Here is a 15,040-nt window from a genome sequence, read left to right as displayed (position 1 = left end):
AAGAATTGGGCTGACAGACTACAGACTAAAAACCTTTGTGTCTTCATAGACATTGGCATCCCGACTGATGTGGCCAACATGGAGCACAGGTGAGTCCTGTCGTGAAGTTACCTACACTCGGCAGTGTGGGGCACGTTACTGATCAATTAGTTACAGTTGCTTGTTACTTTATTTTAAAAGTATTTCTGTCATCAAATTTCTCGGCTTGTGCTTGAGAACTTGCAAACAAACACTTGGCACTCCATATTTATTTTGTGGTAGGCTTCAAAGCCCTCGAAGATCTTCTCTCCTTTTCTGGGTACTGTCCAAGTCATTTGCCATTTTTCACCAGGCATGGTGTATTGCAAGCATATTTTAAAATATAAAAGCCCCAAATTTAGCACATGTTCACCATAAAGTCTGTGCTCACGCCCACCCTGTTGATTTTCCGTTGGTTTTGTGTTCTTGTATAAGCCATGCACCCTCCCCACACGCTGTCTTCCAGTCGCTGCTGGTGACACACAACCAAATATATCCACATAAGCTGAACCCTGAATCAAGTCTTTTATCCTATAATTGTAAATTTGGTTAAAATGTGAGTATATGCCGTCGAGAGAATATCTCCATTACGAGAAATTCAATGACCTTATACTCCGCGTATGAGATACTGCCACTGTAACTGTATTCAGTTGTACTTTGTATGTTAATATAAACATGAGAATATTGCTATCAAATCAAAAGTGCATGTAACAGAGTGAGTGAAGCAGGAGCAACCAGTAATCAGAGGACACTGTAAATCGGTGTCCCCAATCTATGAGTACAGTAATCCCATGTTATTGCGTAGGGTTGTGTTACAAAAATGTCTTGCGAGAATCAAAGCCTGTGAATTACAGACCTTAATTCTTTTATTTATATATTAAATATTGAAGAACAAACCCAATCCAATAAACAAAAGTACTGTGCTTTAGGATTTTTTTTAAATTACTTCAGTACTGTCGAATTAAAATTTTGAAAATAATCATTTTATTGCACAATTGTACTGTATTGAATAAGGACACGATCCACTTTACCTTACGTGATACTTAGTCGCCATCATGTTAACGTTATGGAAAACCGATTTACTTTCTGGTCAGCAAAACAATTAAAAGCCTTGTATAAGTTTTATAAGAAGGGAAACACATGATGTATAACACTATATTCATTGGAAATTGCAAAATAATTGTCCTGTTTTGTTTCAACAGAAACCATATATTTTTCCATTATCAAACAAAAAGCATGTGGCTTTAGAGAACATTTAGAGGGTCAAGAAGTTTAACCTTGTTGGCGATTGACATCTTCCTCTAATTTTTTGGCCCAGGCGCTGGTGCTGTTAGCAAAACTTGAAAAGAAAAACATACATGATGTAGGTTGTTCTAGCTGTTTTACGTATGTGTACAACTCAGACCACAAAGTCATTGAGGCGCAAGCAGACAAGCAGAAAAGGGGCAGGGAAACTGTTTAGCTAATAAAAATGCAGAACAAAATGTTTGATGAAATTCCACAAAGGACTACTGTCTTGGGATAACACGGTAGCGCGCCATCTGGTAACAACAGGAGAGTTACAACATATTTTTCATAACGTGCTACACAACTCGTTCCTGAGAAAAGTAATTGCATTCCTGGAACACGTTCCTTTTTGAAGCATTAGTTCCAGCACTGCTTAACAGTAATTCCTCATTCCTCTACATGGCCTCAGACTGTGTCACCTTGAAACCAAAGTCCTGGAAGAGGCAGTGAAAACTCCAGAACTCATCAGCGACATAAAGAGCCAGGTGGAGTCCTTCAAGAGCAAACTGGAGGTTTGTAATCCTGTCTTGGAGAGGGATGGGCTCCGGGTGCGTCAGATTTAACACATTTGTTCCTTGTCAGAGCATCAAACATCTGAGCTGGATGGGTCTGTTCAGGGAAGAGAGCGGCCAGCACCTTTCAAAGTTTCCACCTAAAGCTAAAGGGGCTCAGTTGAGTGTCGAAGAGGAACGCCGGGAAGTCCGAAAGCAGTTCCTCAACATGAGGTGACCGGGTCAACAAGCGTAAATAGCATTAAATTTACATTTGCACGTTCCCCTAAATTGGTTGACACTTTTTATTTTTTTCTCTCAGATACAAGGTTACATTGAATTCAAAATCAACAGTCCTAGTAATTGACAAATTGACAAAACAAAAGGAAAAAAAGGTCTGTCAATAAAAAGCGGGAGCCTATCTAGGTCCTGTTCCCTTGACAATCTGAATATTTTTTCAAGTTAATAGAATTATGTGATCTAAAATTCTTAACAAGGTATAATATGTAACATAAATTGCATCTCATCATCACACAAGATAAATAATCATGAACATTTTTATAAAAATCAACATAACCATGTACAGTATACAATATATCCATCAATTATCTGCACCAATTATTCTCAGTAGGGTCGCGGGGGTGCTGGAGCCCATTCCAGTTATCTTCGGGCAGAGGGCGGAGGACACCCTGAACAGGTTGCCAGCCAGTCGCAGGGCACGCAGAGACAGATAACTTACTTACTCATTCACACCTATGAGCAAGTGAGTATATCTCTGTGGGCCCTGCGACTGGCTGGCAACCATTAGAGGGTGTCCCCTGCCCACTGCCTAAAGATGGCTGGGATGGGCTCCAGCTCCCCTGCTACCCTACTGTGGAGAGCAGTGCAAGAAATGGATTGAGAGTTTTTATCAGAAGAACCGAGATAACCAAAATTTTAGAAAGTCAATCTTGACTCGATTCAACCAGTCTAGATGGTCTGTCAGTAAGTAGTAACCATTTTGACGTTGGCGAACTTGTTGTCGAACGTGTTATAGATGTCTGCTTTCAGCTTGATCAATGCATTTTCAAGTGTGGTTGTCTCTTCGGCGAAGCTTTTGGCCAGGATGGCCTTTGTGCGATGAAGTAAGACCTCAGTTGCGCTAGTCTGATCTGTGAGCAGTTGGTCAGACCATTTCAACAAACTCCATGTACTCATGCTGACCAATGTTGCTCTGATGAGCATGACCATCAGCAGATAGATGAAAATCATGAAAATATAAAACCAAAAAAATATATATTTTACAGGAGAAAATAGGTCAAACGCAGTAAAATGAAATTATCTTTAAAATTTAAAAAAAAATTGTAAAATTTTTATTAAAAGGGTTGTTTTGCTCATGTTAAATGCAAAAATGCAAAATCTAGGGAAACTTGACAGGGGCATTTTGTTGTACTAGAAAAATAAGCTAAAATTTGGTTAAATAAAATGTACTAATTTGGGGACAATGAGAAAAGCATTAATTATTTTATAGGATACAATAGTAACAGTAAGAGTCAGGAATCAGGCTCTGAGATGCAGGTCATAGGTCCAGAATCCCACAGGATCAGGACCAAAACTTCCAGTCTGACAGATCTTTTTGGATTGCAGCTCGCTTCAAGTGATCGAAGAAGTGAGAGAGCACCTGAGAACCCCCACCTTTGACAATTGGTGAGTACGGCACCTTCAAATTCTGGCACTAGCATTGGCACCCTGACCCACTCGATGGCCCTGTCAACAGGCAGTGGGAGGAGCCGGAGATGTTGGTGCTCCTCCAGGTGATGTTCACTGACCTGGACTTCCTGACAGTGTTTCACATCAAGTTGGAGGTTCTCCAGAACTTCCTGTTTGAAGTCTACTGCCACTACAACAACATCCCCTTCCACAACTTCCAGCACTGCTTTTGTGTCACGCAAATGGTACGGACAACGAATTGAGTTCTTAATCTTATTTAAACAAAAGCCATAAAAAAGTGTTGCGTTATGGTCAGATGTACGGGCTCATCTGGCTGGCGGACCTCAGGAACAAGCTGGACCCGATGGATCTCCTGATCATGTTTACGTCTGCTCTGTGCCATGACCTTGACCACCCCGGTTACAACAACGTCTATCAGGTTGCTTTGCGGTTCTGGCTCACTTTCCAGATGAGGAGTGGTTCATGAGTACATCTGGCTCTGTGATGAAAATAGAACTTTTGCAATCATTTACTGCATTGTTACACGTGGACCCGAATGTAGCACGTGCGAAACCGAGAAGGGCACAGTCTTAACTAAGGTTTACAGTCAAGTTATTACACCAAAAGATCCCGTTTTGGCTGTAAATCACTAAATAATCCATAAGCTCAGGGCTCGGGAACCTTTTTGACCCAAAGAGCCATAAAAGCAAAAATATTACGTTTTTTTGAGAAAGCCGCACCACATATTTTTAAGCCAAGTCCACTCAAAGGACAAAAACAAATTCTTCAGCACATTGTATTTCACTGTGTGCCATTTGATGATTTGATCTATCTAATAATAATAATGCCAGAGCCTGTGTCCCATATCAGTATAAAAATACTACGTAAAATGTGTCTCCCCCTCGCTGTTACTTAAGAGTGTTGAGGCTCATTTTGTCATTTTTGTCCTAAATGATGGTTTCAAAACAAGGTGCCAGCAAAGTTATTTTGTTAAAATGTCCAAAGTACTGCAAACAATAAGGATATGGTCGTATTTACCTTTGGCGTAGACCGCACTGAACAAGTGAGCGAAGGGAGTGCCGTGTGCAGAGATCCGGCCACCTTTACTGCTCCCTGAATCAAAATGCTGAGTGGTTGCTGGCGTTTTGGGGTGTTTCCAGTTTCTTGTGTCGGTTTTCATCACAACATTTTTCAACAGTGAAAATAGTTTAATGAGCTTCCAAAACAGAGTATGTTGGTGTGACACCTTGACTGTAAACTGTAGTAGAAATTGCGCCCTATATACACTGGACTACACTTATACAGGCTTGGTGCTGTTTTCGGCTTTGCATGCTCCTAATTCAGGGTTTGAATCACCCACCCTTGAAATGCCACAGTGAAATAAACTTGTTAAGTTTCATCTCCAAAACAGCTTAATATATATGGCGCACACGCCATTGGTTACCAATCCCTTCTTTAGCTCATTAAACAAATTATTTTAATTGTTGAGACAGTTTATCACGCCAAAGAACAAACTATAATTAGCCAAAAGCTCTAGCAAAGCATCCAGAGCAATTTGATTGGGTGGTAGGAATGGGCGGAGGTATACACATAGCGTGCTTGCTAACATCTCCCCTTGCCCGGCACTGTCTGCACTGGAGGTAATTACGTTGGTATTTTCATTTTCAGTATTTTGTGACATTTTTACAAAAGAACTTTGCTCACACCTTGTTTTGAAACCACTATTATGACAAAAATTAGCTTCAAAATTAGTGGTACATATTTATTGAAATAGAACACAGGCTCTCGCATTATAATTATTTCATAGACTTTATCAAATCATCAAACATCACACAGTGAAATAGAATGTGTGTGTTTTTGTCTGGAGAGCGGGTTTTGCGGTTTTGTTCACTTTTTTTGTCTTAAAATATAGATAGAAGAATAGAATAGAATTTTCCTTTATTGTCATTCTTTGTAACCATGCACACAGAACGAAATGTCGATACACCTGACCCGTATAGTTAAACTATAGCGAGCCGATGCAGCTGCAGCCAAACAGGGCGCTGCCATTTTAGTCATTAGGTGACCAAACCCCCCCAATTCCAAACCTTTATAATGCCGAGTGCCAAGGAGGGAGGCAATGAATACCGATGTTGCAAGTTTTAGGTATGACTCGGCCGAGGCTTGAACCAGCGACCTCCCAGTCTCTGAGCGGGCGCCCTACCATCTAGGCTACCGAGCTGGTGATGATATGATGTAACCCTTTAAAAAAAATCCAAATATTTTTGCTTTTATGGCTCTTTGGGTCAAATAGGTTGCCGACCTATGCTTTAGAGAATATTGCTGGCGTATTGAGGTTTGTATGTGTGTAAGAGTACCAGCAATATTCAATAATATGCTTTCAATAAGTAGCAGAATAATATAGTAACCACAGTAAAGTTACAAAAGGTTATCAATAACACGTCACAGTATTTCTGACAGAGAAAAGTTAGTGTGTTCCAGGAGCGAGTTCCTTTGTACACTTTACTCCCAAAACTGCTCATGATTAAGACCATTATGGATGTTTGCTTCCATCAGATCAACGCTCAAACCGACTTGGCTCTTCGCTATAATGACATCTCGCCGCTGGAGAATCACCACTGTGCCGTCGCCTTTGGCATCCTGGCCAAGGTGTCTGCATCTGCTTTTCAGCAACATTATCTGACAAAAACAGTAAACCCCCGGAAAACAGTGCAGTGAAAAAGTACAGTGGCTTGCGAAACTATTTGGCCTCCTTAAACTTTGTGACCTTTTGCCACATTTCAGACTTCAGACATCAATATATAAAACTGTAATTTCTTGTGAAGAATCAACAATAAGTGGGACACAGTCATGAAGTGGAACACACTTTATTGGATATTTTAAACTTTTTTTAACAAATAAACGAAAAAGTGGGTGTGCAAAATTATTTAGCCCCATTGGGTTAATACTTTGTAGCGCCACCTTTTGCTGCAATTACAGCTGCAAGTCGCTCGGGGTATGTCTATATCAGTTTTGCACATGCAGAAACTGATATTTTTGCCCATTCCTCCTTGCAAAACAGCTCGAGCTCAGTGAGGTTGGATGGAAAGCGTTTGTGAACAGCAGTTTTCAGTTCTTTCCACAGATTCTCAATTGGATTGAGGTCTGGACTTTGACTTGGCCATTCTAACACCTTGATATGTTTTTGGTGAACCATTCCATTGTAGCTTTTGCTTTATGTTTTGGATCATTGTCTTGTTGGAAGACAAATCTCTGTCCCAGTCTCAGGTCTTTTGCTGACTCCATCAGGTTCTCTTCCAGAATGGTCCTGTATTTGGCTCCATCTATCTTCCCATCAATTTTAACCATCTTCCCTGTCCCTGCTAAGGAAAAGCAGACCCAAACCATTATGCTGCCACCACCATGTTTGACTGTGGGGATGGTGTGTTGAGGGTGATGACCTGTGCTGCTTTTACGCCAAACATAACGTCTCGCATTGTTGCCAAAAAGTTCAATTTTGGTCTCATCTGACCAGAGCACCTTCTTCCACATGTTTGGTGTGTCTCTCAGGTGGCTTGTGAAACATGCAGAAGAACAATGGCCCAAAACACACCAGCACGACAACCCATGAATGCCTCAAAAAAATGAAAATTGGATTGGCCAAGTCAAAAGTCCGGATTTAAATTAAATTGTTGTGTGACCATAAACGGGCAGTTCAAGCCAATATGGCAGATTTGAAATAATTTTGCAAAATGCCTCCACAGAGTTGTAAAAGACTCATTACCAATTATTATAAACTTTTGATTTATTTATCACTCCCAAAAGTGGCTCAATTCGCTATTAGTTTCAGAAGGTCATATAGGACCAGAATAAATGGAATCAACATTTCAAAAATTCATTTTGTATTTCCTTGGGTTGTCTTTGTGTGATATCAAAATTGTTTTGAGGATCTGAAACATTTGTGAGGAAAGATAATGCAAAAAACACCGAAATCAGTGAAACCCTCCTTTATGATTAATGAGATGTTTTTTGGCCTCTCTTTACAGCCTTTCCCAACTATATGTATACTATATGTAACATCAACAACAAATTATTATGCATGTCCATAAAAACGGATACAATTTTATCTTTTTGGAGTTCGTGCATATGTCGAGTTAGGTCTCTAAGATGCTTGGTTGAAGTGATATAAAAACTGATCTACTATTGGTTTGCATCACGGCATAATAAAATTGCAGATTTGCATTTGGATTGACTACTTCCAACAATGCATTTCTCCGGGTTCAGTTCGAAATCGTGTATGCTTCAAAAAGACTTTGCTCGTTGACCATAGAATACTGTATTTTTTTGGTCTGTGTTTAGACATCATTGGTACAAGGATTACAGTTATGCCAAAAGGAAAATCAAAACCAAGCTTGTAATTATTACAAATACAAAAAGGCACACAAATTGCTACACTCACACAATTGCACGGTGAGGGAAGGAAATCTTGTAAGGGCATGACCATCCCAGCAAGTGGAAGTTTTAATATAGGTTTAATTTTTAAACCACTTCATGACTGTGTCCCACTTATTGTTGATTCTTTCCACTTTTGCATCCACCCACTAACTCCATCTGACCAGCACGAGTCACTTCACACCAAAGGTAAATAAAATATCACTTTTCCATCATGTATAATGTAATTCAATCATATAAATGAATATTGCACACAAGTACTACTTACTATATACCATTTTTTATTTTATATTGATGGACAAAATCATCTAACATGCCAGGCAATTGTACCTGGTTTTGTTTGTTTTTCTCCCTGAGAAAAAATAGATAAAAAACACTTGTAATATTCAATATTCTCAATTATACAATCATAGAGTATACTCAATATTTATAAAGAACCAACCCCCAACCCAGACTTACAAGCCTCTGAAATATCTAAACACACAATAAAAAAATAAAAATAACTATAATAAACGATAAAAAATACATGAATATTTAAAAATAAAAATGTAATAAATTGCTAGTAAACTAAAGATTATAACATAACTGCTCGTGTCTCCAGCAAATAAAACTCACACTGATTCAGTTACCCATTTTGTTATTTCAATGTTTTTGTCCGGTGTACCGAGGGTTCAGGGGTTCGGAACGCATTAACTAATTACCATAGATTTCCATACTGCAATTTCACTTTCCGATCCCACCTCAGTACAGAACAATGCGGTATCCCGTGTGTCTACAGTATAAAGCTCCTTTCTTTGTGCAGGAGGAGTCCAACATCCTAAAGCATGTGACCACGGAGCAGTACAAGCACATTCGAGCGGGAATGATCAAGTAACTTTAACTTACTTTGTACGACAAGAGTTGAAATCTCCATTTGGCGATACAATTTCCTCCCAGGTGCATTTTGGCTACCGACATGGCTCGACACAACGAAATCCTCAACAAGTTCAGATCTGTCCTGCCCATGTTCAACTTCACCAACAAAGATCACAAAGAAGTGGTAATGAACTCAGGCATCGAAATAGAACACCTTCTTTTGCATTGCCTATTTGGTAACACGGAATATATTTGACTGTTTCAGAATCAGATAAACAAAATATGTTCGTAAACATTTGTAATTAGAAGTTGGTGATCACAGATCATAAACGACTAAAGAATAATTGTGGAAGAACCTTCTTTAGCTGCTATTCTACAACAGGCATGTCCAAACAAAATCCATCCCATGGGCCAATTAATGCCAGTGATAAAATTCTTAGTGGCCCATGGGCTCGGTCATGAAACTAATTATATGCACCCCGCCAGTATTGTTGACTGCTGTAGAAAATAATTTTGTACAAAAAAAACACTATTTCACCAGATGATGGCATTGTCCTTTTGGCCACCGTGACTGTGAGAATTTTAGCCCACCCCATTTCCAGCCATCCATTATCTGCAACGCTTATACTCAGTATGGTCACGGGGGTGCTGGAGCCCATCCCAGCTATCTTCGGGCAGTGGGCAGGGGACACCCTGAACTGGTTGCCAGCCAGTTGCAGGGCACACAGGGACAGACAACTCACTCGCTCATTCACACCTTGGGACAATTTTGACAAGACAATTAACCTGACATGCATGTTTTTGGAATGTGGGAGGAAACCGGATCGCCCGGATGAAACCCACGCAAGCACAAGGAGAACATGCAAACTCCACACAGGAAGGTTTGATCCCGTGACCTCAGAACTGTGCCACACACGCCGTGCTGCCATCATGGCGACTGTAAATAAAGAAAAGGAAAGTTGACAAGGACAAGTGGAAATTGATGTATTTTTCACCAAAATCCAATACCACTGCTTTTGCCTGCGTAATTTGCCAAGAGACGCCATCTGTTTTCAAAGAACATAATATCAAGAGGCACTGCCAGACCAAAAATCCTGACTACAAAAAGGTAACTGGAAATTAATGCTGTAAAAAGGTAAAGCAACTGGAAGCGGTTTTAAAGGCACAGGAGCAAGTTTTCACGAAGGCCCTGCGGGTCAAATGAAAATGCTACAAAGGCGAGCTATGAGGTTGCTTATTGCCAAGCACTGCAAACCTTAGACAGAGGGTGAATTTGCTAAAGACTGTTCAAAGAATGCCAGGCTGAATAGTCGGCCACTTCTTCAGCTTACCAAATCTGGCCCGTTTTCTGAAAAATTTTGGACACCCCTGTTTTTCTACATGAATGAGACTTAAGGGTCTGTAACTACTTGGCTCTGATGTATCTTTATTCTTTTTCAACAATAAATATAAAAAGGCTTCGTTACAAACATTCTAAAAGGGAACCATGCTGAAATGATTCGTGGAGCACCCCACTAATTGGACACAACACATTTCTTGTACTGCTATTAATTTAGGCCTCACAAATGTTGGATAGGAGACTTGAGCTGACTCGCTAGGTTGCTGTGCCCTTCCCTGATTATGCGTATTCATATCTAAAAGCTCCCTTGCACACTTAATCCAGTTTGAGCTAGTTACGATCATTAAGTCTCACAAGGGGCATGGAAGAGACCGTATGACCCCCCCCCCTGCATGGGTGGGCAGCCAAGACAGTAAAAGTCATTATAGACAGCTGTGTATTTATTCTTTCTGGCATCTAGTAAATAGTTAAAAGAGAATATGCAGACTCTTAGGTCTTATTCCTAATTTAGGAAGCAACTAAGATTAAAAAAAAAATGGGTTGAGGTGCAGACAAACCTTTCAGGACTTTCGAGAAACTATTAATTCTTGGTGAACATCCAGTGCTCATGCTCCCAATCACTTTTCTGAGAAAAACCCTAACAGCGATTTTTCATACCTCTGATGCAATTTTGATGTGATTTTCAAATATTTAGAAAGAAAAGTGCATTTCTCTGCTAGTTTTCTTTTTTGGGAAAACATAGTGACATGCAAATTTACCTCGAGATGACGTCATTGCCAACTGAGAGTATACAACTGTAACAAAAGAACAACTATAGCTTAACAAATAAAACAGAATTGCAGTTGAATAAATGGTCTTTATTAGCATTATACAAAAGTATAACAAAATTGGAGGGCTTCTCTTTCCAAAGTAAGGAAGCGATTTAGAGAGCAGCTGGCTCGCTCCAGGCTTGCATTGGGTAACCAAAGATTAAAATGCAAGAGTTGTGAGTGTAGAGGTTTCTCACGAGTTGTAGCTCCAGGCATTGGTTTCATGGGTGATGGATCTGGCGTTGGTGAAATACAGCCTCCGCAGAGGCGTCTTAAGAGAGTTGTTGGCCTAGCTTTAGCCGGCTGGACCTTTCTCTTCCGACGTTGATTCTTGGACCAGACAACAGTCTACAGAGCACCCACTAGTGATTAACATTTCCTTGCGCTCTTCTGACTTTCCTCAAAGTCCGATTTAATGAATGAATTTATTTTCAATGTAACGAGCTTCTAAGGCCACTAGCTGTCGCGTCGTATCGCTGTTTGTTTTGGTGGCCAATATTGAAAGATTGTTAAATTGTCTGGTGCGGCCAATATTATTCTGTTGCAACAGTCCCTGGCCTGGATTTAGCTCATACTTTCGCAGGCCGTATTAGCCAATAGTATAACTTTGGTGGCTAGCTTAGCTTTAGCCCATAGTATTAGCTTTAGTAATTAATACTAAATAATTTAGCAGATAAAACATAGTGATATTTTGGCTACATCTCCTACCTTTATTTAAAACATATGTTCTTCTTTTGTAGTTGATGAAAATCATGGTGAAAGTGAGCGACATCTCCAATGAGGCCAGACCAATGGCGGTGGCTGAGCCATGGTTGGACTGTCTCCTGCAAGAGTTCTTCAACCAGGTTCGCAAGACAAAAACCATTATGAGATTAAAAAAAGTTAAAATGTTTTTCTAAATTACATAGTTTGAGAAAACCTGACACTGTACTATATGTTAACACAGTGTACCCCAGGGGTCTTTTTGAACCAAAGACCCATAGAAGCAAAATATTTAGATTTTTTTGGGGGGGGGTGAGAAAGCCACAAAAAATATTTCAAGACAAATGTCAGCAAGGCAGCCTGTGTCCCACACCACTTAAAACTTGTCTGCCTCTCGCAATAATTTAAGAATGTTGACCTTCATTTTTTCATCAATAACGGTTTCAAAACAACGTGTAAGCAGAGTTCTTTTGTAAAAATGTCACAAAATACTGCAAATAAGGAAAATAACATATTTACCTACAGAAGATGTGGGCTGTGTACATAGCTCTGCCCACCCCTACCACTCACCCAATCAAAGTGCTTTGCTGTTTTTTTGAAATTACTGAATATTTGGTGCATAATGTTTTATAATTATTGATAATATATCTCTAATAAATAAATAGGCATAAATAGAGTAATGGCAAAAAAGAGCCAGCAGGCCTGACAAAAGTGCGCTCTGCTGGTAGCCGCACGCAGCAATATTCGAACAGGTATGATGGATCGGGAACACAAAAGTGCAGTTCAATTTTTGAGACCAGGACAGCAAAAAGAGACACCATACCTGACAGAACTGTGCTCTGCCAGCCTACGCTCGTTGCAGTATCTAATCAGGAATAACGAATCGTGGGATACTTTTCAACCTGTGATGCACTGTAGCCAGCGATGGATTACAGTATTGTCACGTGGAAACCAAAAGACGTTGTATTTTTTTTAAATGATAGAAAATATTTTTCAAAAAAACTCATAATGAGTGAAATCATTGCCAGAACAAACCAATTTATATGGATTTTTGGGGTTGTATAAAATTGGTTTGAATGACTGACTGTTCATGTCTAACCTTCAGAGCGATACCGAAAAACTCAAAGGGCTTCCAGTAACTCCGTTTATGGACCGAGACAAAGTGTGCAAGCCGTCCTCCCAGACCAGTTTCATTCGCTTTGTCCTCCTTCCGCTTTTCACGGAGCTCACCAAACTCTTTCCTTGCTTGGAGGTAAGAATAATCATCCATGACATCATATTATTTCATATCTGTCAACCTCCACGGCTCCATGCCTTTACAAACTGTCATATTTTCCCTTACAAAATACAAAATAATCTTACACCATATTTTTTTTCAAACGTGTTTATTTATGTAGTTTAACATGTTTTATTGTCCCTGTGTTTCGTTATATCATATATGTTGTTAATTAACATTTTGTTGTGAGATACTGAGTTGCTCGACATGAATGAGGATTATTATTAAAAAAAAGTTCAAAAATTACTTCCTTTTTTTCTTAACTTCTTTATACAACATTATAATTCGTAACATAATGCATCAAAGCAAGTGAGCCGTTCGAGAGCCGGCTCTCTTTAATGATTGGAGCCGAAAAAGCCGGTTCTCTAAAAAGAGATGGACTTCCTTTCACTCAACAACTACCACGGAATGATGCATGATGGGAAATCCCCGGGCGGCAGACGCATGCGCACAGTAGCATCAAACCGCTCGCTTCGTATGCAACGAAAAAAACTGATACCGAGATACAGGCTACCGTGGCGAACTCGTTTGACTTGATTGATTTGCCGTTTCGTGATAGTCGGTGTATACCGGATGGTACCCGTAATTGACAAATTTGCGTTTTTCCATACAGATTTCCTTGTACGTCGTGCACGTCTTAAAATGCATAATAAACGTACTTTGTACGGCAAAAACGTACAGGTTGACAGGTATGTATTATTTTAATATCCACCTAGGCTATGCAAACTGTTTTTTCAAATTGGTCCGTAGCAACACATTCTGGAGCCAGTGAGGCGAGCCCTGGAGTATTACTCGGAACTGGAGAGGATCACCCAGCAGGAGGCAGCAACTGTGTGACACTGTCATAGACATAACGAGATCCAAATTAGAAAAAAATCATTTTGAAATAATCCCATCTTCAATGTTCCACAATTAAATCACATTTTATTGTGTCTATCAGGGTACCAACCCCTTTTTTTCTTCACAAAATGACTAAAGGAATTTCAGTATCAAAACTTTTTCAGAAAACGCCCTGATCAAAATTAGAGAAAACACTCATCAGAATTAGAGATGACTTTGGCATGGAAAAAAAATGGAGTCAGCAAATAGTTAGAAGTGTACAGGCCTCCGCTGTGAAGGACTTCAGCTCATCTGCGGACACATGATAGCACAAATCTCTCACACTGCTCTGGTGCGATTTTGGTCAATTCTCCTTTCACTCTCTTTCACAGTTCGGTGATTGTAGGAACATAAGAACTACGTGACACACGATGCCACATTGTTACTGAGCATGTGCAGGGTGTACCCTCATGTTTTTACATTTTTTTAAATTTTATCTTATTGAACATTGGCATTTATATTACCATACAAACATCTTACCACAGTGTTGTGTAAACAGTACATTCAAACTTTTCAGCAAACCAAAAGAAAAATACAAAAATAGATATAAATAAATAAATATGCCAGGGGGGAAACAGAAAGTTACTCAGAGATGCCAGAATGTGTGCAAATATTATTTGTTTTAATGGCCTTCTGGTTTTGGAAAAGCTTTATGGATATCATGTTTCACTTCTCATTGGAAGGCAATGAAAGACATTTTTCTATTAATGAATTTTAATTTGTGAATGTAGAATTTTGCTATGATGATTATGATAAGATTTAAAATAAAGGATTCCTTTGGCTTTAACTTACATGTCTCTGAGTCATATATGCCAAGTACAATATTTTACCCAAAACATTAGAAGCCATTGCAAATCTCATCTGGAATAAAGTGACAGATTTCAGACCAGAATTTTGTCACCTAGGAGCAGAGACAAAATAAATGTGTTATAGTTTCCGGATCAGCGGGGCAAGATGTATAGTTACCATCAATATCTTTGTTGAAACTTTTTGTAATATGCACTTTGGCAGGGTCAAGACAAGTCATGTTTATTAATAAATTCTCACTTTGTTTCCTTAGTAAATAGTAAATGGGTAACAATCAGACTTTTTCCCAGTCAATCAATTGAACACATTTCTTCCAAAAGGACATGACATATGGTACAGATACATGATCCTTTCTACACAGTGATCGGATAAGTCCTTTACTTTAATAACGATTGTTTGACATGCAGATTTTTCTAAGCACAGTGGTGTCTGCAGGTGGTCTACAGATTTTTTGCAA

The 15,040-nt window shown here is 39.4% G+C and overlaps 1 protein-coding gene across 2 annotated transcripts in view; it reads left to right on the top strand.

The window, feature by feature from the left end:
- LOC148370338 (high affinity cGMP-specific 3',5'-cyclic phosphodiesterase 9A-like) overlaps positions 1-14,473 on the top strand; it is a 28,118-nt gene extending 13,645 nt beyond the window's left edge. For both annotated transcript variants that reach the window (XM_088332844.1, XM_088332842.1), the window contains exons 3-14: positions 50-89; positions 1,715-1,817; positions 1,888-2,030; positions 3,423-3,482; positions 3,553-3,730; positions 3,802-3,924; positions 6,042-6,134; positions 8,719-8,786; positions 8,853-8,955; positions 11,660-11,764; positions 12,727-12,873; positions 13,648-14,473. In XM_088332844.1, coding sequence (XP_088188970.1) covers positions 79-89; positions 1,715-1,817; positions 1,888-2,030; positions 3,423-3,482; positions 3,553-3,730; positions 3,802-3,924; positions 6,042-6,134; positions 8,719-8,786; positions 8,853-8,955; positions 11,660-11,764; positions 12,727-12,873; positions 13,648-13,734 — 1,221 coding nt within the window. In that variant the 5' untranslated portion in view covers positions 50-78 and the 3' untranslated portion in view covers positions 13,735-14,473. The remainder of the gene's footprint in view (positions 1-49; positions 90-1,714; positions 1,818-1,887; positions 2,031-3,422; positions 3,483-3,552; positions 3,731-3,801; positions 3,925-6,041; positions 6,135-8,718; positions 8,787-8,852; positions 8,956-11,659; positions 11,765-12,726; positions 12,874-13,647) is intronic.
- The last annotated feature ends 567 nt before the right edge of the window (positions 14,474-15,040 follow it).

This window comes from Urocampus carinirostris, chromosome 3, assembly GCF_059441175.1.
Source record: "Urocampus carinirostris isolate Australia breed hairy pipefish chromosome 3, RoL_Ucar_1.0, whole genome shotgun sequence".
In the NCBI taxonomy this organism is placed as follows: Eukaryota; Metazoa; Chordata; class Actinopteri; order Syngnathiformes; family Syngnathidae; genus Urocampus; species Urocampus carinirostris.
The sequence above is the reverse complement of the archived record's forward strand: the minus strand, read 5'-3'. Positions and strand labels throughout refer to the sequence as shown.